At 32.8% G+C, this 25,534-nt stretch overlaps 1 protein-coding gene and 1 long non-coding RNA gene across 2 annotated transcripts in view; both read right to left on the reverse strand.

Moving 5' to 3' along the window:
• Positions 1–14,871, reverse strand: part of LOC143073306 (uncharacterized) — a 42,438-nt gene extending 27,567 nt beyond the window's left edge. Inside the window, exons 1-3 of the mRNA XM_076248737.1 lie at positions 14,806–14,871; positions 4,614–4,685; positions 307–381 (exon numbers count right to left, since the gene is read on the reverse strand). Coding sequence (XP_076104852.1) covers positions 307–381; positions 4,614–4,681 — 143 coding nt within the window. The 5' untranslated portion in view covers positions 4,682–4,685; positions 14,806–14,871. The remainder of the gene's footprint in view (positions 1–306; positions 382–4,613; positions 4,686–14,805) is intronic.
• Positions 14,872–19,820: 4,949 nt separating this feature from the next.
• LOC143073307 (uncharacterized) lies at positions 19,821–25,534 on the reverse strand. Its single transcript, XR_012977474.1, has 3 exons — positions 25,463–25,534; positions 23,750–23,821; positions 19,821–19,897 (listed from the first exon to the last, which is right to left on the reverse strand). It is a non-coding gene; the product is annotated as an uncharacterized LOC143073307 (long non-coding RNA).

Raw genomic sequence — 25,534 nt, forward strand, 5'->3', positions numbered from 1 at the left:
TTCTTGCAGGATCCTTCTTCGCGGCGATTTATTTTTCTTCGCGGCAACATCTTCATATTTTTTTAAAGAAATTTCCTTCACTGGATTCTCCGTTTATAAAGCCGGAGTTTTAACGGACAAATGAGGAATTTGCTCTCCGGCTTAATGTAATATTTTCAAACAAATTTCATTACTTTCTACATTTTTTGAATAAAAAAGTTGAAAAGATAAGTTCTTTGTTTTGTTTCATAATAAAAGTCATTAGAAATTTTCAGTTGTAATTGTCCCTTTTAAATATGTGTTTACATTGCATACGAGTATACTTACATCACGGTGACCTCTGTAAGATTATGAAATATGAAGGCAGTCAGATGTTTTATATTAGAATTATAGGAACTGCTTCTGAAGAGACAATCAAATACATTTTATACAATTTTATTTGAGATGAACAAATGTTGTTATTTAAAATAAATATCGAAATATCTACATTGTAATTTGGCATGCTTCGTTTTGTGTAGATCACTATGTTTTTGATTGTTTGCAGTTTTCGTGGAAATAGCTGATAGTCGTAGACTATTGAAAAAGTTCCGTTATAAAAAAGTAAAATACCATGTCAATTTTCTAAATTTCGTGATCTATCACGGATAAAAAATTGTCATTTATTTAACTCAGCGATTTCATATATCTTAGCCTCACGTTACCATATTATATGTTATTTTTTTTTTGAACTAATGTTTTACTTATTTTGTAACAATAATAGTTTCACCTTTTATCACATTGTGATGAAATGTATATGAATTTATTGTGAGAACTCTCTGTTTTTTTAATTATAGATCTTGTACTGGTAACATCTTGAATAATTTGCTTTAAACCATATTTCAAGATTTGTATAACAATGCCTTTTGGTGTGTATTAAGCCATTGACTAAAACTTTGGTATCAAAATATAAAATATGATAAATAAAAGAGAAACCAAAACGAAACCGGCAATGTTTGATACATGGTATTTTTCTTGGGTTTTCATATTCCTGCTATGCTTTTTTTTTTTTTTTTTTTTAATCTGTTGGAATTCTAGTAACACATTTGTCTATTGGTATACATGTTTCGAAACCTATCTTTTACTCCTCAACGTAGACGATGTCATTGTCATCATCATTGTCATCATCATTATACAACGCCAACTCTTCTATTAATGATTTGCTGCCATTTATACAAAAGCCTTTAGATATACATCACGTTAGCACGAAACTTTGTTTATATACCATTTCAAAACCAGTTTGCATTGGAAAAGATGTTAAAGGGAAAAGATCCCTTCCTAAACTTTCCTTTGCTAAAACATGTCTCTATGCCGTCAACTTGTGCAATATCCTTATCGTTAATTAGTTAAAAATCCAAAATACCTCCCGATTTCAAAGATCAGTCTGTACCAATAATTTCTAATACCTATACCAAACCCATTGCAACTTTAACTTTTAATTCTAAACACGTTTTGCAGGATATTAATATTGACGGCTTTAAGTCTAAACCTCCTGAATGCACCTGTAATAGTTCCCTATTCATATATAATCCGGCTGGCCACGTTATTGCTGGTGACCTCAACATTGAACCACAACGTCAAAATACGGATGGATTCAGTCGAATATTATGCCAGGCAATAGATCAAACACAAGAAAGAAGACGTAGATACTCTTAACCTTTCCGAGAAGATTATGGCTGAGAGGTCATAACAGAGGTTAAACAAAACAGATTCAAAAAGTGGATGAGTCTATCAATACCAATGCTAAGTTAGTCTTGTGTGGACGAAAAGCGCGTCTGGCGTATTAAATTTTAAACCTGGCACCTTTTGTACGCTATTATTCGTGTGCTTTTCTGTCCTATATGTTCTCCCATTTATTTGTATTGTAGTCCTATCATGTAATGTTGTCATTTTAATGCTATATCAAAAATTGCCATAAACGCGGGAGGTTTGGCATGCCACAAAACCAGGTTTAACCCACCATTTTTTAAATTTAAAATTTCCTGTACCAAGTCAGGAAAATGGCCAATGTTATATTATAGTTTCGTTTCTGTGTGGGTTACATTTTTAAATTGTGTTTCTGTTGTGTCGTAGTTCCACTCTTTTATTTGATGTGTTTCCCTCAACTTTAGCTTGTAAACCGGATTTTTTTTTGTCTAAATCGATTTATGAATTTCGAACAATGGTATACTACTGTTGCCTTAAATTTATCAATGTCAATCTTTAAAGACCAAAATGTTGTAAAACACTTGTCTTTACTCTATGACAAATATGTTGTCTTTTGGTTAAATCACATTACTTAAACTACTTGTAAAAAAATTAGGAATTGAAAATTCTCTTGGACTCTCAACATATACCTGAACGCCATTTACTAAAGAGAAAATCTAGGATAATCAGAGGTCTGTTCTATTTTCCTTTGTTATGTTAACCAAAGATGAAGAATTTGATCTTGCATTACTTTATTGGATACCTTTACTACATAAGTGTCCTTAAAAACAACAGCAAATTGCTGGGTCTTCCAAGTGCTCCGCGAAAGATCTTTCTAAATTATGGACATCAATTTTATCTGCAATTGAAGACGGGCTTCAAATTTATTAGGAAACTGCCTATTCTAGAGCTGGCGTGAATCAAATGTGGATACTAAAAAATTCAAAAGATCTTTTAGGATAAATACAATGGAAGACTCTTCCATCTTGCAATAATATTAGAATATTGGACTTTTCTACATTTTACACAAGTATACCCAATTCAAAATTAAAGAAAAATTGAAAGAGTTGGCATTGCTTTGATTCATAAAAAAGATAGGCAGACGCAGCTGCAAGTATCTTGACTTAGAGAAGGATGAATCCTACTTTAGAAAAAAATCACTCTGATTATAAAGAAGTTTGATTTCTTAAATGAAAACATATTTGTTACGATTGGAGGACGTGTTTTCGGCAAACTATCGGCATTCCCATGGGAACCGAATGTGCCACTCGTCTTGCCGACTTGTTTCGAAAGAATTCTTTATTCTTATGAGGTTGACTTCACACATGAACTTCTATCCGCTATATAGATGATGTTCTCTCACTAAATAATTAAAAACTGTGTGACTATGTTGATAGCATATATACCATCGAACTAGAGGTAAAGGATACAACTAATACAGTAAAGTCTGTCTTTTATCTTGACTTACATCTCGAAATTGACAACGAGGGTCGGTTGAAGACAAAAGAGATGATTTCAGTTTCGAATGTGTGAACTTTATATTTGTATGTAGCAATATTTAGAGTACATACCGGTATCCCCAAATTGATACGATATTTCCAGGCCTGTATTTCCTATCATGATTTCCTTGATAGGGTGTAGCTGCTCACATCGAAGATATCAAACCAAGAGTTCTAAATGGTGAAGTTGAAATCATCCGTCCGTAAATTTAAGAGACGCCATAACGAGTTGGTTGACCGTTATGCAATATTCGTTTCACAAATGAAATCGGATATATTCCTAACTACAATCCCATTCCCTTTTCAGTAATATGACCTATTGAATAAGTCTATTAAACGGGTTTGTAATAAAATGAACAACATGACGGGTGCCACCATGTGGGTGGAGCAGGATCTGCTTAACCTTCCGGAGCACTATGTTGTGTCTTGTGTACTATTGTTTGTCTGTTAGTCTTTTTTTTCTATAGCGTTGTCAGTTAATTCTCGATCTATGAGTTCAATGTCCCTCTGGTATCTTTCGCCCCCTTTTACATTTGCCGGATTGTCTTACTGACCGTTGTCTTACATACTTGCAACGTTTTGTGGTGGTTTTTTTTTCTCGGTTTGACCATTAGTTTAAATCTGAAAAGAATCATAAATTTCTGGTTTTTTTCAAATTTCGTTTGATCAGGTCTTGAAAGGGGTGTGAGAAAACAATCTTGAAATAATCTCTAAAGCATTTTTACTTTCATGCTTCTCGTTTTTTATTTGCAATATCTTGATAAAATTGAATAACACAAAAATTTCTCTAGACCTGTTTATATTAATGTTTATTGCTCAAATGCCCCGAAAACGTGATTTAGTGATGAAGATCCTCATAAAAACATAATGAAACTGGTACTCGCATGTATTATCCTATTGAAAACACATCCAGCTCATCCAAATATTACTTTCGGACAGACACGACAGATTATTTCAGCTTTCTAATTATGACTTTTATAATTTAAAGAAGCAGCCTTCCAGCAGCACCTGCATATAGAGTATATATCTCTCAGATGAAACAATATTCCAGATCTTGCAGTTACTATCATTATTTCCTTGATAGAATGTTGCTGCTCACAAAAAGCTATTAAACCATAAAGTTCCAAGTTGAAATCATTCCTTCGAAGAGGTAGGGTTGCAACGTTGAACATGATATGCTTCACCTGTCCATTCACCTGAAATCAACCCCGGTTTTGATTGGGTACGTGTTGCTCAGTCCTTAGTTTTTTCTATGTTTTTTATACAGTTGTTTGCTTTTTGGTAGTTTTAGGTTTTTTCCGCTTCTCTTATATTTATTAATCAAACTTTAAAATGGAAGTATTGGTAAACTTAAATTGTACCCACACAGTCTTAATACTTTACAATCCATTAGTATACTAAAATTGTACTTACATAGTCTTTATTCTTTGCAATCCAATAAAAGTTCCAAGCGTAAATGATGAAACTTGTATAAAAGACATAATTCTAGAAACAAAGAAATTGGATGATCTATACAAGTGGTAGTAATGATATAAAGCAACAGTAGATAATCAATGTTTAAATCTCAATAATCAAATAAGAAGAGGGAAATCAAGGTATTGAAGAACAACTGAAGGAATAATATGAGCTTCAATAGAAGCGAGACAGGTCGCGTTTACAGGGTAAAACTGATAACGTAGATAATTTCTTATCATTTTGCAGAAATAAAAAAGCGGTTCTATGTACTGTCAAAATGCTAAATGTGTACCTAGTTAAACAACATGAATGATTAAAACCTTTTTGATTTGATTTTGTTCAACATAATCAGTACGATATTGTACGTTTGAAGTTAGATTCAAAACAAACAGGACATAGCTTATAATATAGTTCATTGCTACCTTAGTTTGCTATTAATAAGTATTAAAATGTGCATTGTTATTAACAGCAATATCAGTATTTAGTTCAAATATAATCTTTAATCAATCCTAATTCTATCTTATTCATTCAAATGTGACGTCATTTTTCTTTTTTTGTTGATCTGTTTTACAAATTCAAATGACGTCATTTTTTGTCATTTTTTAAAATTTCAAATATGACGTCACTTGGCGTTTAGGTTTAAACTTATTCGGATGTGTCTACATTTTGTGTTGCAAATGTCTGGTTATGTAGTGTATTTCAGTTGTTTCCTGTAATTAGTTAATACTTCAGTTTAATCATGTACATCTTTTGTATAGTAATTTTATAAATTTACTGTTAGCAAAAGTATAAATTATTCTAAATAATAGGGATTTTCTGGTAACTAACAGAAAACCCTGGCCGTTTTTGGCACAACTTTTTTGATCTTTTGGTCCTCGATGCTGTTCGACTTTGTGCTTATTTCGGCTCTCAAACTTTTGTATCTGGGCGCCACTAGTAGATCTTGTGTGGACAAAATGCACTTCTGGCGTATTAAAATTTTGAACTTGTTGCCTTTTGTTGGTTGTTGTTCGTGTGTTGTTTCTTTGTCAATTGTGTTCTCCAACTTATTTATATTGTAGTCCTGTGGTGTTGAGTTGTCATTTTAATGTTATATTTCACATGGCTATAAAAGAGGGGGGTTTGGCATGCCACAAAACCAGGTTCAACCCACCATTTTGTCCTGTACCAAATCAGGAATATGGCCATTGTTATATTATAGTTCGTGTCTGTGTGTGTTACATTTTAATGTTGCGTCGTTTGTTTTCTCTTATTTTGAGTGTAAATTCACATTGCGATAAGACGTGTCACGGTACTTGTCTATCCCAAATTCATGTATTTGGTTTTGATGTTAAATTTGTTATTCTCGTGGGATTTTGTCTGATGCTTGTTCCGTTTCTGTGTGTGTTACATTGTAGTGTTGTGTCGTTGTTCTCCTCTCATATTAAATGCGTTTCCCTTAGTTTTAGTTTGTTACCCCGATTTTGTTTTTTGTCCATGGATTTATGAGTTTGAACAGCGGTATACTACTGTTGCCTTTATTTGAAACTATTATTTCAACCATAAAATCAAAGAAGGTAGAGCCATATTTCCTTCATTATTCCCACATCGATCCTTATATAATTTTTGAAATAAAAAATATTATGATTTCATCTACAGCTGTTAATTTAAATAGACAATAACTGTTTAGTGTCTTTAAATATCAGCTGTATTTGTACGAGGCTAGGCAACAAGGTGTATGCGAGCTTTCAGCGAGCTATTACATCTGTTTCGAGCCGAGTATAAATACAGCAGATATCTAAAGACACTAAACAGTTATTGTCTTTATCCTGCAATTATTTCTGTATATTATTGGTGTTTTGAAGACACAAAAACACATGTTTTGCATTTATTTTCGATTTGAAATCCCTTAAGGCCCGTGCAGTAATACGATACAGTAATCACACATGCAGCCGGAGACGGGTTCACAAAAAAAGAATCTCAAATGGTCAACAATAATACATCGCTCAAGGTGAATAATTATCTATTTTAACATAACAACTAATTTCAACAGTAAAAACAAATAACAAAACATTGTCCACTTTGAAACAGAAGTTTACGAGTTGTCCTACGCTTCAGACTCGACATTCACTAAACATGCATGCTGATATTGACATGGTTGTTTTTGTTACACAACCATACACATTCAAGTTTTGAAATTGATAGTGTCATCGTAAAAAAAGACTGCTGCTCATGTGTGTATGTTATCAGAAAATTGGTGTGATTCTTATTGCTCCAAAGAAATGTTTGAAAACAAACAGAACGTATAAAAGTAATCGTTAATTTGCGTTAATTTTCAATTAATACGTCATTGGAATGCAACTGCAATACACATTCTGAGGTCACACAGGTTCATACAATACTCAGTCCGGCAGTGGGCGGAGCTTTAAAGCGATATCTGTATAGTATACGGATACAGCATAGCGATATCTGTATGGCTGTTTCTGTATAGTAGAACATGTACACCCAATTGCAGGATAAAAGACAAAAATTGCAGAGCAGAACAATCGGCTTAATATCGAAAGAGTATGATTCATACCTGTATAATATAAAAAAAGAAGATTTGGTATGATTGCCATTGAGACAACTATCCACAAAGACCAAAATGACACAGACATTAACAACTATAGGTCACCGTACGGCCTTCACCAATGAGCAAAGCCCATACCGCATAGTCAGCTATAAAAGGCCCCGATAAGACAATGTAAAACAATTCAAACGAGAAAACTAACGGCCTTATTTATGTAAACAAATGAACGAAAAACAAATATGTAACACATAAACAAACGACAACCACTGAATTACAGGCTCCTGACTTGGGACAGGCACATACATAAATAATGGGCGGGGTTAAACATGTTAGCGGGATCCCAACCCTCCCCCTAACCTGGGACAGTGGTATAACAGTACAACAAAAGAACGAACTATAAAAATCAGTTGAAAAAGGCTTAACTCATCAGATGGAAAAAAATAACCCTATCTGATAAATCTGTTAAATTTCGAACACATGTAGCATGGTGATGAAATATATTTTGTCAACACCTCTTCAAGTGAATCAGATGTTTTAATAATCACGCAACAATTTCCTGATCATTAATGTCTTTGAAACGTTTTCTGTTTATCATTTAAATTCGGATGACGTTTTTTCTATTAAAAACCAAACTTTTCTAAGTCTGTTCCATTTATATATCGTCAAGAACAGACACGGCTTTTGTCGCCTAATATTTAGACTCTTACCCCGAATTAGACATACGCAGTCATCTAAGTGCCAGAATCCTTCACAAATTGAGACGATTTAAATTTGAAATTATTAATTTCCCCACTTAGCAGCAGCATAACAGCTTCTCCCGCATATTGAAAATATATTTCCCAACTCATTCGGTATTAAAGAACTTGCAGCTGTTATTAAGGCTTTATAAAACGTCACTATTGTCTGAGCAGAGTGTTGTTTGGCTATATCAAAGAACGGTAAGTCCTTTTTTTAGAAACAAATACCAAAAACATCAAGACCTTCTTGATGCATTTTCCGTCTCAACTTCACAAATAATACATGATGGTCTTGAAATATAGATTTTAGATACTGACGTATCTATCATCTGAATTACGTGTTACTGTGTTATGTTTCATTTTTCTTGGTTTATCTATTCACCTTTACTTTTTAGTCCATATTTTGTAGTACTAGTATTTAAATATCGCGCTATGGTGTTTTTGGGATAAAGATATAAGTAGATGTAGTATAAGTGTCAATGAGACAACATCCATCCAAGTTTCAATTTGTAAACATAAACTATTATTGGTCAAATTACGGTCTTCAACACGGAGCCTTGGCTCAAACTCATTTGTTATATCATTGTCTTTCATTTTTATTTATGTGCTTTGTCTATAGAGTGTCTGTATGCTATTTTGTTTTCTTTGCTGACAGTTGTTTGTTATAATAGTGATTAAGATTTTAGCACAATGTTGACTGCTGTACCCAAATTTTGACATTTATGCCTATAATGTCTGTTTGTTTGGCTTACACATTGTTGCAATATAAAGAATTCAAGACTGACATACAAGCTGAAGTTACGCTAGCTATAAAATACAAGGTTTTATCCACAATTTTTCGACGTAAATGAATGCTGTAATAAGTCAGGTATGTGACAGTTGTTTTTCTTTCGTTTGAAGTTTTTGTGCTTTTTAATTTGCAATTTGAGAAAGGAATTTACGTTTTGAATGTTCCTTGTAGTTTTGTACTGGTTTCAATATACCTTTTTTTCTAAACACATTCAATTCAAAACTATGTATACGCATTATAAACGTACCATTACAATGTACCCCGACAAAAAGCACTTTTCTGAATCAATTATCAATAATGCCCGAGATAAAGGGTTTAGAATGCCATTAAATCAAAAGGTCATTAAGCAATAAACAGGAAAAGAGACTTCGTTTCAGGCAGCATTACACTTAAAAGAAATGAAATTAATACACGTAACGCAACATAAAGATAAGGATCTTATTTGAGCAAATACTTCCTAACGTTTCGGTCCAGATAACATTATTAGCCCAGTAATAAGCAGTTTTGTTTTGACAAAGCATATAATTGTAGTGGTTGTGTTTCTATATTATTTACAATTAATAACATGTTTGATTATTGTCAATCTAATTAAAAACCGATCTCTCATCGCTTCTGTTTCTGATATGTCGCGTGGGAGATCTAACGAAACCCGCTTTGAGGTCACATGTGAGTGACCTAGTAGGTGTGTCTTTTTCGACCAATGAAATTGAGTCTTCCACGATCTTGGAAGTTTAACGTAAGGCAAAGAGATGTAACTCATTTTATTTACGACGAAATCGTCAGTCATAATAATTCATAAACTTTTTTGATTGGCTTATTAATAGGTCGTCAACTCATTTGCATATCTTTATAAATTCATGACTTTTAGTTCACTCACATGTGACCTCAAAGCGGGTTTCGTTAGATCTCCCACGCGACATATCAGAAACAGGAGCGATGAGAGATCGGTTTTTAATTAGATTGGATTATTGTAAACAATTCAGTTTCTCTACTCCCGGTCATAGCCCATACCATATTTGTTACAATAGTTTTGAACTTCCAACTGCGGTCACCTTAGGGTAGTCTGAAGACAAAAATCGAATTATAATATTAATTGGGTCTCTTTGATGAACTTTTATAATATTGACTTCAAAACCTATTTTATTGCGTTTAAAAAAACACAACCTATCTGTAGGTTCGGTCTTCAATTTGTTGTCTATCATTTCGTCATTTTGATGACATTGTAATCAGTTCTAATTAGTTTATGTCAGTTCAAAATAAAAAAAATTTTCAGTGTTTAAATGTTGATCACAATAATATCGTTATATACTCGAACCGTATACGGACATTCAGTAGCTGAGATAAAGGTATTGGGTAAATGTTGATTGTGGTTTCAGTTGAATCACACTGTTTATAACGTGAATACTTAATGCAAAAATATATAAGTTGAAATTTCAAATCAAATTGACCTGCATGTCGGAAAATTTTATACTCGATATACTGACAGTCTACCAAACAATAAACTTTTAACTTGATGGTTGTTTTTCTATTCTACCTTTTTTATGTCTTAGTGCAGACCAATATGTATACATTGGATCACGGCATTAGTTTTGTCTGTGCCAGAGCTATTAACTACAGCATATTTCTTTGGTCGTTGTTATCTCTTACCCCAGGCATAGATTACCTTAGCCGTATTTGGCACAACTTTTTGGAATTTTGGATCACTTCAGTGTTGACATGAATATCACTAATGTGGTCATTTTTATAAATTTCCTGTCTACAAAACTTTGAATTTTTCGAAAACTAACGATTTTCTTACCCAAGGCATAGATTACCTTAGCCGTATTTGGCACAACTTTTTGGAATTTTGGATCCTCAATACTCTTCATCTTTGTACTTGTTTGGCTTTATAAATATTTTGATATGAGCGTCACTGATGAGTCTTATGTAGAGGAAACGCGCGTCTGGCGTACTAAATTATAATCCTGGTACCTTTGATAACTATTTAAACCACTAGGTCGATGCCACTGCTGGTGGACGTTTTGTCCCCGAGGGTATCACCAGCCCAGTAGTCAACACTTCGATGTTGACCTGAATCAATAATGTGGTCATTTTTATAAATTTCCTGTCTATAAAACTTTGAATTTTTCGAAAACTAAGTATTTTCTTACCCCAGGCATAGATTACCTTAGCCGTATTTAGTACAACTTTTTGGAATTTTGGATCCTCAATGATCTTCATTTTTGTACTTGTTTGGCTTTATAAATATTTTGATATGAGCGTCACTGATGAGTCTTATGTAGAGGAAACGCGCGTCTGGCGTATTAAATTATAATCCTGGTACCTTTAATAACTATTTAAACCACTGGGTCGATGCCACTGCTGGTGGACATTTCGTACCCGAGGGTATCACCAGCCCAGTAGTCAACACTTCGGTGTTGACATGAATATCAATAATGTGGTCATTTTTTTATAAATTTCCTGTCTACAAAACTTTGAATTTTTCGAAAACTAAGGATTTTCTTACCCCAGGCATAGATTACCTTAGCCGTATTTGGTACAACTTTTTGGAATTTTGGATCCTCAATGATCTTCATTTTTGTACTTGTTTGGCTTTATAAACATTTTGATATGAGCGTCACTGATGAGTCTTGTGTAGACGAAACGCGCGTCTGGCGTACTAAATTATAATCCTGGTACCTTTAATAACTATTTAAATCACTGGGTCGATGCCACTGCTGGTGAACGTTTCGTCCCCAAGGGTATCACCAGCCCAGTAGTCAACACTTCGGTGTTGACATGAATATCAATAATGTGGTCATTTTTTATAAATTTCCTGTCTACAAAACTTTGAATTTTTCGAAAACTAAGGATTTTCTTACCCAAGGCATAGATTACCTCAGCCGTATTTGGAACAACTTTTTGGAATTTTGGATCCTCAATGCTCTTCATCTTTGTACTGGTTTGGCTTTATAAATATTTTGATATGAGCGTCACTGATGAGTCTTATGTAGAGGAAACGCGCGTCTGGCGTACTAAATTATAATCCTGGTACCTTTGATAACTGTTTAAACCACTGGGTCGATGCCACTGATGGTGGACGTTTTGTCCCCAATGGTATCACCAGCCCAGTAGTCAACACTTCGATGTTGACATGAATCAATAATGTGGTCATTTTTATAAATTTCCTGTCTATAAAACTTTGAATTTTTCGAGAACTAAGTATTTTCTTACCCCAGGCATAGATTACCTTAGCCGTATTTGGTACAACTTTTTGGAATTTTGGATCCTCAATGATCTTCATTTTTGTACTTGTTTGGCTTTATAAATATTTTGATATGAGCGTCACTGATGAGTCTTATGTAGAGGAAACGCGCGTCTGGCGTACTAAATTATAATCCTGGTACCTTTAATAACTATTTAAACCACTGGGTCGATGCCACTGCTGGTGGACGTTTCCTCCCCGAGGGTATCACCAGCCCAGTAGTCAACACTTCGGTGTTGACATGAATATCAATAATGTGGTCATTTTTTTTTTATAAATTTCCTGTCTACAAAACTTTGAATTTTTCGAAAACTAAGGATTTTCTTACCCAAGGCATAGATTACCTTAGCCGTATTTGGCACAACTTTTTTGAATTTTGGATCCTCAATGCTCTTCATCTTTGTACTTGTTTGGCTTTATAAATATTTTAAAATGAGCGTCACTGATGAGTCTTATGTAGACGAAACGCGCGTCTCGCGTACTAAATTTTAATCCTGGAATCTTTGATAACTATTTACACCACTGGGTCGATGCCACTGTTGGTGGACGTTTCCTCCCTGAGGGTATCACCAGCCCAGTAGTCAACACTTCGGTGTTGACATGAATCAATAATGTGGTCATTTTTATGAATTTTCTGTCTACAACAATTAGATTTTTTTTGAAAACTAAGGATTTTCTTACCCAAGGCATAGATTACCTTAGCCGTATTTGGTACAACTTTTTGGAATTTTGGATCCTCAATGATCTTCATTTTTGTACTTGTTTGGCTTTATAAATATTTTGATATGAGCGTCACTGATGAGTCTTATGTAGAGGAAACGCGCGTCTGGCGTACTAAATTATAATCCTGGTACCTTTAATAACTATTTAAACCACTGGGTCGATGCCACTGCTGGTGGACGTTTCGTCCCCGAGGGTATCACCAGCCCAGTAGTCAACACTTCGGTGTTGACATGAATATCAATAATGTGGTCATTTTTTTTTGTAAATTTCCTGTCTACAAAACTTTGAATTTTTCGAAAACAAAGGATTTTCTTACCCAAGGCATAGATTACCTTAGCCGTATTTGGCACAACTCTTTTGAATTTTGGATCCTCAATGCTCTTCATCTTTGTACTTGTTTGGCTTTATAAATATTTTGATATGAGCGTCACTGATGAGTCTTATGTAGACGAAACGCGCGTCTCGCGTACTAAATTATAATCCTGGTATCTTTGATAACTATTTACACCACTGGGTCGATGCCACTGCTGGTGGACGTTTCCTCCCTGAGGGTATCACCAGCCCAGCAGTCAACACTTCGGTGTTGACATGAATCAATAATGTGGTCATTTTTATGAATTTTCTGTCTACAAAAATTAGATTTTTTCGAAAACTAAGGATTTTCTTACCCCAGGCATAGATTACCTTAGCCGTATTTGGTACAACTTTTTGGAATTTTGGATCCTCAATGATCTTCATTTTTGTACTTGTTTGGCTTTATAAATATTTTGATATGAGCGTCACTGATGAGTCTTATGTAGAGGAAACGCGCGTCTGGCGTACTAAATTATAATCCTGGTACCTTTGATAACTATTTAAACCACTGGGTCGATGCCACTGCTGGTGGACGTTTCGTCCCCAAGGGTATCACCAGCCCAGTAGTCAACACTTCGATGTTGACATGAATCAATAATGTGGTCATTTTTTTTTATAAATTTCCTGTCTACAAAACTTTGAATTTTTCGAAAATTAAGGATTTTCTTACTCAAGGCATAGATTACCTTAGCCGTATTTGGCACAACTCTTTTGAATTTTGGATCCTCAATAAAGGCAACAGTAGTATACCGCTGTTCAAAACTCATAAATCCATGGACAAAAAACAAAATCGGGATAACAAACTAAAACCGAGGGAAACGCATTAAATATAAGCTATATGCTTTTCATCTTTGTACTTGTTTGGCTTTATAAATATTTTGATATGAGCGTCACTGATGAGTCTTATGTAGACGAAACGCGCGTCTGGCGTACTAAATCATAATCCTGGTACCTTTGATAACTATTTAAACCACTGGGTCGATGCCACTGCTGGTGGACGTTTCCTCCCCGAGGGTATCACCAGCCCAGTAGTCAACACTTCGGTGTTGACATGAATCAATAATGTGGTCATTTTTATAAATTTTCTGTCTACAAAACTTTGAATTTTTCGAAAACTAAGTATTTTCTTACCCCAGGCATAGATTACCTTAGCCGTATTTGGTACAACTTTTTGGAATTTTGGATCCTCAATGATCTTCATTTTTGTACTTGTTTGGCTTTATAAATATTTTGATATAAGCGTCACTGATGAGTCTTATGAAGACGAAACGCGCGTCTGGCGTACTAAATTATAATCCTGGTACCTTTAATAACTGTTTAAACCACTGGGTCGATGCCACTGCTAGTGGACATTTCGTACCCGAGGGTATCACCAGCCCAGTAGTCAACACTTCGGTGTTGACATGAATATCAATAATGTGGTCATTTTTTATAAATTTCCTGTCTACAAAACTTTGAATTTTTCGAAAACTAAGGATTTTCTTACTCAAGGCATAGATTACCTTAGCCGTATTTGGCACAACGTTTTGGAATTTTTGATCCTCAATGCTCTTCAACTTTGTACTTGTTTGGCTTTATAAATATTTTGATATAAGTGTCACTGATGAGTCTTCTGTAGACGAAACGCGCGTCTGGCGTACTAAATTATAATCCTTGTTCCTTTGATAGCTAATTAGATATGTACTTTTATGACAATTTCTATAATACATACAAATTTGAATACAATGCAAGACAAAAGGAAATACTGTACTTACAAAACGTCAAGACTTTTTAGGTTAACGAACGTATGATCTTCAATGGTTGATATCAAGTTGCTATTTATTGTCCTGAAAAATTAAATAGTATGACAATATACATTCATTTCCCGTGCCTGAGGGAGATATGAAGATGATTTCACCCAAGAAAAATCATACTCACGAGGGCAAGGGAACTTAATGTTTTATTCTACTGACTATAGTTTTTTTAACTCTGAACATAAGATATTAATTTACATATTTTTTTTCTTATCCGTTTTTTTTTACAACGCACAACATACATAATGATAATCAATACCGATTAAAAGCAAATTATTTATTCTGTGCTGTTTGTTTTCAGATTTTCAATATCTTAAAAAATGAAATTACTATGTTATCTTAAAAAAAAAACAATCAAAACGTTTTTAAACATTAACCGCAGGTAACGTCACACAAAGCAATCCCGACGTTCAGCGGGCAATATAATACTAAGAGGGGAATATGAAGTTTGTTTGATGTCACGTGGAATAGTTTTAACAAATCAACTGTTGGTTTTGCCATCAATATTCAACATTTGATATTCAGTGTAAATAATTTAGTAATAGGTCAACTCTTTATAGATATACGCGAAGTAAAAGTATAATGCTAACATCTTTTCATTCCTATTTGAAAACTTCTTAATACAAATAAAAGACGAACCAGTCGTTGGTTTATGTTGTCTTTCCATAATGGCAACATACACACTTCATTTTTTAATCAAATATTTAGTTTAAGGTTCAGCATAACAAATATTCCCATCAAAATACAACAGATATTTTATCTTTCTGTATCATTAAATGCATTTAATTTTTATATATCTAGTGGGTCCCAGGCTTTTATACTTTTCAAACTGCGCATGTGAGTCCGTACTCAGAGTAGGGTTTTTTGCGGGTTAAATACAGCTATTTATGTCCATTTGTAATGATGAACCTTAAAAGGACAACCTACCACAGATATATATATTTCAAGCAAGTAATTTTCTGACCTAAATCTACAGTCAAAATATAACAGGTAAATACCAGTTTCTGGAAATGCAAATATGAATAAACTCTTGTTCCGAGATCGTTTTAATAAATGGGAATGGAGGGGCAGAGATTATTTTCGATTATCTTTACGTTCTAAAATAACTATAAACATTTGTTTTTCCCGTAAGGGACAGCATATGGTATTTGTACATACAGTGTCTTCAGGTTCGTCAAATTTGAAAACAACTTTTCGTCTAATGATGATATTTTGTTATGACTCAACAGCCTAAAACATAAAAAAAGTTCTATTAAACACACCATGAATATCGATTAATAACTTGCATATGAAGTTTACTTGTACAATTTTAAAGGTTGCATACGCTGCTACTTTCTAATAGGTAATATCTCTATACTAAAATATGTTGTACTGGACATTTACTTTTAATATTTAATACTATTTCTTAACTTTAAAATTATTGTAATTTTTAGGTACCTGTATTTTACAGTTCTTGATTTGTACTTAAAAACAATAACAATAAAAACCAAGAAGTAAACAAAGACTCACAAAACCAAGGGACATTTACATCAACAGTTATACAAAATAAATAAGAAACAACACGAACTCCACTAAAAACCATGAGTGAAATCAGGTGCTCCGGAAGGGTGAGCATTTCCTGCACCGTATACGGTACCCGTCGTGTTATTTCTTTGTTCAGTTCTGTAATTATGGAAGATTATAATGACTGAGGAAGAATATCAGATATGATTTCTGACACACTTTTGTCATAATGGCCAATCAGCTCATGATGGCGACCGTTTTGAAATTTTGATACAGATATACTTGTATTATCAACAGTGATTGCGATATTCTATATTTGAAAATCATTACATTAAGGGATTTGAAAAAAACGAACTTTTAAAATGCTTAACATATATAAAGTGTAACCAAAAATCGTAAATTTCGAGTACAAATCAAGTACTGTAAAATACAGGTACCTAAATATGACAATAATTTTAAAGTAACAAAATAACAGTGAAAGTTAAAAGTTGATTTCCAGTACTACAGATTTTTGGTATATAATAGTACTTATGCAAAAGAAGGTGTGTACACACTTTATAAACGCTTTTATGAACAAAAAAACCCCACATATATTAGTCCTGAATATTATAGACGCTGGGTTTGAACTTCCATCAAACAATCCAAATAGACATGGAATATATATGTAGATTCAAACGCATTAAGTAGTTATATGAACAATTCAAGTTAAATTAAAGAGGGACAAGAATTATAAATATTGCAAAATTAAAAAAGGATCCTCTTCTTCATTGAAAATAATACAAAATTAGATTATTATAATTAGGAAATCATTCGTAATAATACATTGAATACTCGCATGAGATCTTTCTTAGAGAAAATCAAGCTGGAATATCCGCCCAGACGAGCAGACAACAGTTAGAATATAAGTTTACTCACACATACAGTATTGGTAACAAATCAAACAACAAAATTCCATTAAATTATTATATACAACCATGCAATTGTCAAAAAATGAACTTGTATAAAGTATACTCACAAAGTTTGGAGATTTATCAATCTTCCGAAAACTTCAGCTTCAATCGTAGATATTTCATTATTGCTAAAATCACTTATAAAAAAATGTATTATAGACACAGTAATGGAACTGCAAAGTTATAAAAATGTATAGATAAAATAAAAAATATTATAATTATAGATTTTTTTCGAATGCTTCCTCAAAAACTGCTGGCTCATATCAATTTCGATCATTACAATTAAGGACATTTTATGTATATTTATACATACAAATATAAAATCAAAAAAACATTACTTGAACAAACCAATCAGTCAAAAAAAACCAACAACAAATAAATTTTAAATACCATCTATGGATACTTTGCTGAACAGCATATCAAAATATTTGAAAAACAAAATTTAAGTTGATTCAGATAGGTAATTGTCACATATAGATATCAACTAAACATTCATACGTGAAATGATTGACTAATTTTGAAAACACCAACATTTAACGAACATGAGTGTATACAAAACACAAGAAAAAACATCTTTGACTTATTAACTGTTGATCTCGTTGTAAACTCGATCAAATAATTAGCGTCAAAATATTGTTTTCATTAGATTGCATGGAAATAAAATGAAATCATTATGAACCTTAATACAGACCAGATATGAAAGCATATATCATGAGAAGTAACCAATGCTAATTTCTTGTGCTCAGCTTTCCTTCATGACGCTCAGTTTTCTAGTCTTTTTTTTCAATCACTTTAGTCATTGAAAGATTAGAAAAAGACATTTCAATGATTTTTATCAATTTAAAAGAAAAAAGGTAATCAATATAGGCTTACATACAGACTATACATGTATATTAGAACTCATTGCCCAGGGAATGTACACTAAACTTTCTCTATATCTTAAATTTTCTGTTTTTGAAAACAATCCCATCCGAACTGATCAAAAGCAGATAAAGACAGTTTTTTTTTTAAAGAATTAGGCCGTTAGTGTACTGGATCGATTTTTTTTTTTTTTTTTTTTTTTTATCTTAGAGCCTTTTAAAGTCGATTATATTGTATGTATGGTCTGATTGTTGAAAAAGAGGGACGAAAGACACCAGACGGACAGTCAAACTTATCAATCCAAAATAAACTGACAACACCATGGCTAAAAATTAAAAAAGACAAACAAACAATAGTACACATGACACAACATAGAAAAATAAAGAATATATTCTGATAATTCATGAAATATTTGAAGGCAAACTTTCGAAAGCTTTACAGACGCCATCATGATTCGATTGATCGCTATGGAATATTTGTGTAAAAAATATACAACATAAAAATAAGGAGGGTATGGCATGATTGTTAATAAGACACCAAAATCCAAATGAAGTAAATGTAAACAACTATACGTCATTGTACGGCTGTCAACAATGATCTTAACCCATACCGTATAGTAAGCTATAAAAGGTCTCGACCAGACAAATATGAAATAATTCAAACGAGAAAACCAATGATCTTATTTAAGACCAAAACAAAATACGAATAACTGAATTGACTCAGACAGCTACCAATGACAACCACTAAATTACAGGCTCCTGACTTGCTAAAAGCCATAAAAATGTGCCCGGGTAACAAATGTTTGTGAGATCTCAACCTTCCCCTAACTAACATTTAGCTGCGGCGCAACGGGACAACATAAGAACATACTGTAACAATCATTGGTGATAGCTTTTGTGATTTTACTTTTTAATGATCGGATTGGCGGGAAAATTATCTTTTTAATTAACGACATTTTTCAAAGCTTCTTTTTCGATGTATATAATGAAGTTCTGATTATTAATTTTCATGAGTTCATCAAAACTTTAAGATGAAACAGTCGTCCATTTGTATTGTGTTCCTCTTATCATAAATATATATAACAAAAGAGAAACTATAGAAATAATTCAATTGAATGAAAATTCTTATAATTTGATGGATACATTCTATACTTGAATGTCTAATTCATAAATTTTTAAATCTACTGTTGCATCTTACTCAATAATGTTTACCTTAAACATTTTTGCTAATTAAACAAGAACGTAAAATCTTCCCCTTTTTCAGTTTCATTTATTCACATTTTTTTTAAAGACTTTTGATGAATAAGAATTTGACACATTTTATGGACATCGGTCAATTGTTGAAGACTATAAATTCCCAATATATCGCCTTGTGCTTATATTTATCGCTGTTTTGGTCTATCATTGACATAAACCCCAAAACTCCTTTTAATGGTAAATATGACAACTTGCCTAATGCATTTAAAAACCCTTAGGGTCTTAAAATTTATATTGAGTTTGGAACACATGATTTTTTTCACATTTTGGAATTGAATTTAATATTGCTTCCTCAATGACCATTGTATATTGGTATTGTCACTTCCATGCTGTATATACAGCTGACTTTGGTTTTCGGTTCGTATCTGTCCTGTGTGTAATTCATATGAATGATACGTAATATATACTTACAGATACAACAAATGTTCATTGTGAACAAAAAGTTTTCCTTGCAAATAAAGTAATTTATTACTATTCAGCTTCCTGAAAAATATAAGACATACATCAGACGAAGAAAAAATATTCATAGCCTTGATTTTTTTTATTACGAATTTAAAAAAACAAGTTCCTTAGAAAAGCCCACTTTGCATAATGTTTTTCACACTGTTATGCAGTTTTACATATCGTTCGTGATAAATTTAAAAAATCTCAGTATACCAATTTCGATAATGATACTGCTTAAAATATTTTTCTACTAAAATAGAGTTCTACAGGAATTTCTAGTTTGCATTGGTAGTAACATGAATAAACAGATTATGTATGGGCTTTGGTCATTGTTTAAGGCCGTACGGTGACCTATTGTTGTTAATTTCTGTGTCATTTTGATCTCTTGTGGAGAGTTGTCTCATTGGCAATCATACCACATCTTCTTTTTCAGATAGATTGTTTTTCTTCAATCACAGGCGTATCTGTCAACAATATGCCTTTAACTACCAGATTTCAAATTAAGTGCAGATTCAAAATGATCGATCCTGAGATGCTACCGTGACAAAAATCCAGATCCAAATGTAAGACTATTTTATTGCTATTACTTTTAAATTATATTTTAAATGTGATCAAGTTAGTTTCTGACACTTCCCCTAAACAAATTGATTGGACTATTTTATTTTTACTTGTAGATCATATCTTGCAGATTGTGTTTGCTGTTCTTGGTGGTAAGAAGGCACTTTATCCTAAAATTTGTTACATATGTTTCTCTAATCAGTAATAATTTCTTTTTAATATATTTTTTAAATTTATTAAACTAAAATCCATGGAACGAAGAAATTACAAGCATTTATAATATAACAAATAGTAAGAATCAAAACACATGATTGTATGATGTACAATGGTTAAAACAAGAGATTAAAGCTATTAGAAAAAAAACCTCGTTATGAATGTATACAATGTCATACAAATGCCTTTAAACAATGTTAGTCCTAGATCAAAGCCAAAAACTAAAATCATTTGAGGATAGTTATAACTTCTATCAGATGCGCTCGAATCATAATAAGCGGTCGACTGAAAAGTTTGTACCAAAGTGATATACTTGTACACCTGGCTATTTTTTTTAATATAAATGTTGCTCTTTATCTTTTTCAGTCTTCTAGATTAAAGCTAAAAATTGAACAAGAGGCTCTCAAGAGCCTGAATCGCTCGCCTGATATTTTTTTGCTTAAATCTTTCATCAATGATTATTAAAAACAGAAAGTTTCTTTACAAATGACAAAATAAAAAGCTCAAACACATCAAGCAAATGGAAAACCACTGTCATATTCCTGACTTGGTACAGGCATTTGCTTATTAAGAGAATGGTGAATTTAACCTGGTTTTAAAGCAAACTAAACCTCTCACTTAAACGACAGTCGCATAAAATTCCATTATATTGACCATAATGTTTGAACAAAACAAACAGACATAATGTCAAAAATGTAAAACATTGGGGTACAGCAGTCAACATTGTGTGATAATCTCAATCACTATAAAAACAAACTATAAAAATATGGCACAACGTCAACACCTAGATTCTACATATCAAGTCCATCATGTATTATTTGTGAAGTTGAAACGGATTACATTTTTTTTAAAGTCTTGGTATCTTCCCATGAACTTTTTTCAAAAAAAAGAAAGAGACCTTATTAGACATAACCCTAGTTATCAACAATTTGCTCAGACACTTTTGTCGTACGTTTTACAAAGTCTGGGTAGTAGCTGAAAGCTCTTGAATACCGAATGAATTGGGAAATGTATATCCTTTATGCAAGTGAAAATGGTATATTGCTACTGATGCGGGGGAAAGTGATAATTTCAAAGCTAAAATCGTCTCATTAGTCATAAGATTCTGGTACTTTTTAAGAAAACACAAGGCCAACAAAAAATAGAATCTGCCATGTCCGAACAAAAACCCAAAGAAAAACTGTCCACACAACATTAAGCAACACAAATAAAGGCAACAATGGTATACCGCTGTTCAAACTCATAAATCCATGGACAAAAGACAAAATCGGGGTAACAAACTAAAACTGAGGGAAACTCATAAATATAAGAGGAGAACAACGACACAACACTACAATGTAACTAACACACACAGAAACGAACCAATCATCAGACAAAATCCCACGAGAATAAAAAATATAACATCAAAACCAAATACATGAATTTGGGATAGACAAGTACCGTGACACGTCTTATCGCAATGTCAATTTACACTCAAAAATAAGAGAAAACAAACGACGTAACGTTAAATTGTAACACACACAGAAACGAACTATGATATAACAATGGCCATATTCCTGACTTGGTACAGGACATTTGTAAAGGAAACAATGGTGGGTTGAACCTGGTTTTGTTGCATGCCAAACCTCGCACTTTAATGGCAATGTTAAATATAACATAGAAATGACAACATCATATTACAGGACTACAATACAAATAAATAGAAAAACGTATTAGACAAAGAAACACATGATTAATGAATAACAAAAAGCATCAGGTTTAAAATTTAATACGCCAAAAACGCGCCTCGTCCACACAAGACTCACCAGTGACGCCCAGATATAAAAGATCGAAAGCGAAAAAAGTACAAAGTTATACAGCACTGAAGATCAAAAGTTGAAAAAGGTTGTGTCAAATACGGCTAAGTTTTTATGCTTGGGATAAGAACATCCTTATTATTTAGAACAATTAATACTATTGCAAACAGTAAATTTTATCAAATGAATATAACAGATATACATAATGAAACTGAAGTTTTAACTCATTACATAAAACAAACACGAATACTAGTACATAATGAATGACCAACACAGAATAGACACACCCGACTCAGTCCAGGCCTCAACGCAGTTAATTATGAAAATGACGTCACATACGATGGGGAAAAGGCATTAAAAATTACGTCACATACGATGGTGAAAAGGCATTAAAAATTACGTCACATTTGAATATATGAAATTTCTGAAACAGCAGAAAAATTACGTCACATATGAAAAACTATATCTCAAAAGTAAGATAGAATTAAGATTGATTAAAGATTAAAATAGAACTAAATACTGATATTGCATTTAAACACAATGCATATAGCAATACTTATTAATAGCAATTAACTATAATATTTATATATGTGCAGTCTGTTATGAATCCAACTCCAAGCGTAAACTATCGTACAGATCATGTTGACCAAAATTAAATCTAATAAATGACGGCGGTGATTAATTTTTGTTTCCATAACACACAAACATAACAGAAAAGACGTCAACACACTTGACAAAATCCGATGAGAACTACAAATATAACACCAAACATTTAAACTAAATACATGAATTTGGGATAGACAAGTACCGTAACACGTCTTATAGTAATGCGAATTCACACTCAGCAAAACAGTCACAATCGGGAATAAGTCACGTTTGGTAATTAAAAGATTAGATGACATAATGACAAACCACAATCTACCATGTGGTAAAAATGTCCTTAGCTAGTTTGGGTTAACACACATCGTATGGATCCACCAATTCGTGATGGTGTCCATAACCTTCACAACACACATGGTGTCCACAACCTCCACCACACACATCTGCTAAACGCAGGTGCTCGAAAAGAGTTAACAGTCGTGTTGCTTATTGTAGAAAAACATTCATCGATAAATCGTATTCGGTGAAAAGATGACGGAAGTGTGGCTACAAATTTTGGAATATGTCTGGGTTCCTTAACGTGAGTTATAAATTGCTACGGGATGACAAATAAAAAAAAAACACGTTTTGTTGTGTGTAAAACTGTAAGTTCGTAGTGTTAATCCCTGATCTTGTGCGTATTTTCAATATTCCAAAGACAGGAATTAATTCTTTAACTACTTACAATTTCTGCAAATTTCTTGAATAACGAAAAGCGTTGTCCGATATAACAAATATACCATTATTATTCAATAGCCTATTAAAATATAATAAACATATACATTCATAAAAAGAAATTAAACTTTATTAGAGATAAACGAAATTGTTATAACCTATATCTCATGCCGAGTCATGTGAAAATTTGAACAGTTACACATACGATCTTGTATAGATTCACTGATTGATTTACTTACAGTAAGATGTATGTTCTGTCATACTATGGGTTTACTCTACAAATCCAAACTATGTGATAATGTTAAATAAATATATTATTGATAAATGGACAGGTTGATATTTTCCGGACACTTCAGTGCAACCCCCCCCCCCCCCCCCCACACGCACATATGTCGAAATTTTTCTCTATTTTTCTTTATAATGCGCATTAAACATGAACAGCAAGACTAAGTGCTTATGTATATGTCGTATATGCATACGACAGAAATGTATCTATTGAATAGTTATATAAATATCAGCATTTGAAAATTGGTTATGAATGATTTTGAATTTGTTTTGTTTAGTGGTCATTTTATTGTTTTCGCTTAAATATTTTTAGTCCAACCTTCAGGTTTTGTTGTAGTCTTTCTTTTTCAATCTACTGTATGCTGGATCTAATATCCTTTCTAATGTATTGTAGTAAAGGCATCATTTACAAATGTGTAAATAAGTATTGTAAACACATGAAGTGGAAGTTAGTATGTATATAAAACATAGTCACTATTGGTATTTTTTAGAACGTTGATTAGTATGACAGCATCTGAGCTAAACAATATATATTATTTGAATATGAAATATAATGATAAAAAAACTACCATATAAATAATTTGTGTTTCAAATGTCTTGATCCATATTAAACCATGTCAATGCATTTGAATAATCCATTTTTGGGTCGTTCATGAATGTTAACATACTAACTATTAGACATATTTTCTTTATTTCATTTGTGACGCTCTGTGCAACTAGTATTCAAGGCAGTAGACAGAACAAAAACCGAGAAACTAGATTTGATAGGAAATTATATGTGCAAATGTTAGCATATCTCAAGAGTAAATTCGTTGAATAGATATGTGCGTCATCAAGATCGGCTGATTTGGAAAAGATATTTCAGTTTAAAATTTAGGACCTGTGCTGCAATGATTGGTAGATAAAGTTTTTCAATAAATGTGGACCAAAACTATGTTTAAAAAAATAACAATGCTGAATGCGTCAAAATTATTCTACTACAGGATAGAAAAGGTGATGCAATCATTGTAGGAATTAGTGCAAAAAAAACCTGTGTTTGTAAACAAAGTCATGTAGACGGCCAAAAAATACCGCATTACCCGATTTTTTTATGGCTTCAAAAGATGAGGCTACATTTGTACTTTAATGCAGGATATTCGAAAGTGTATACATGATAACTACACTCAAGTTTAAATAAATGAACGGACAAAGAGGCAGAGTAATTTTCAAAATGTACAAAAGCAGAGGGGCAATAATACTTTTCATTAAAATGAGAGAAGACAATGCTTGAATGACTGCCTTCCAGCTTTCATTGATGGAAAGTTAGTAATTTCGCCCGAGCCGTAATCAAAATTTCAATTATTGTTGAATAAGTTGCAGCCTACGCCGAGAATATTACGACTAATAATCATTCGATTGTTGATCGAACGTGTAACAAAAATTAAAAAATGTTACTCACAATTCCGTCAGATTTCCTAACTTTGAAAAATATGCATCCTCAATCTTCGATAGACTATTGGAGTTCAAGAAT

Source organism: Mytilus galloprovincialis, chromosome 4, assembly GCF_965363235.1.
Source record: "Mytilus galloprovincialis chromosome 4, xbMytGall1.hap1.1, whole genome shotgun sequence".
NCBI lineage: Eukaryota > Metazoa > Mollusca > Bivalvia > Mytilida > Mytilidae > Mytilus > Mytilus galloprovincialis.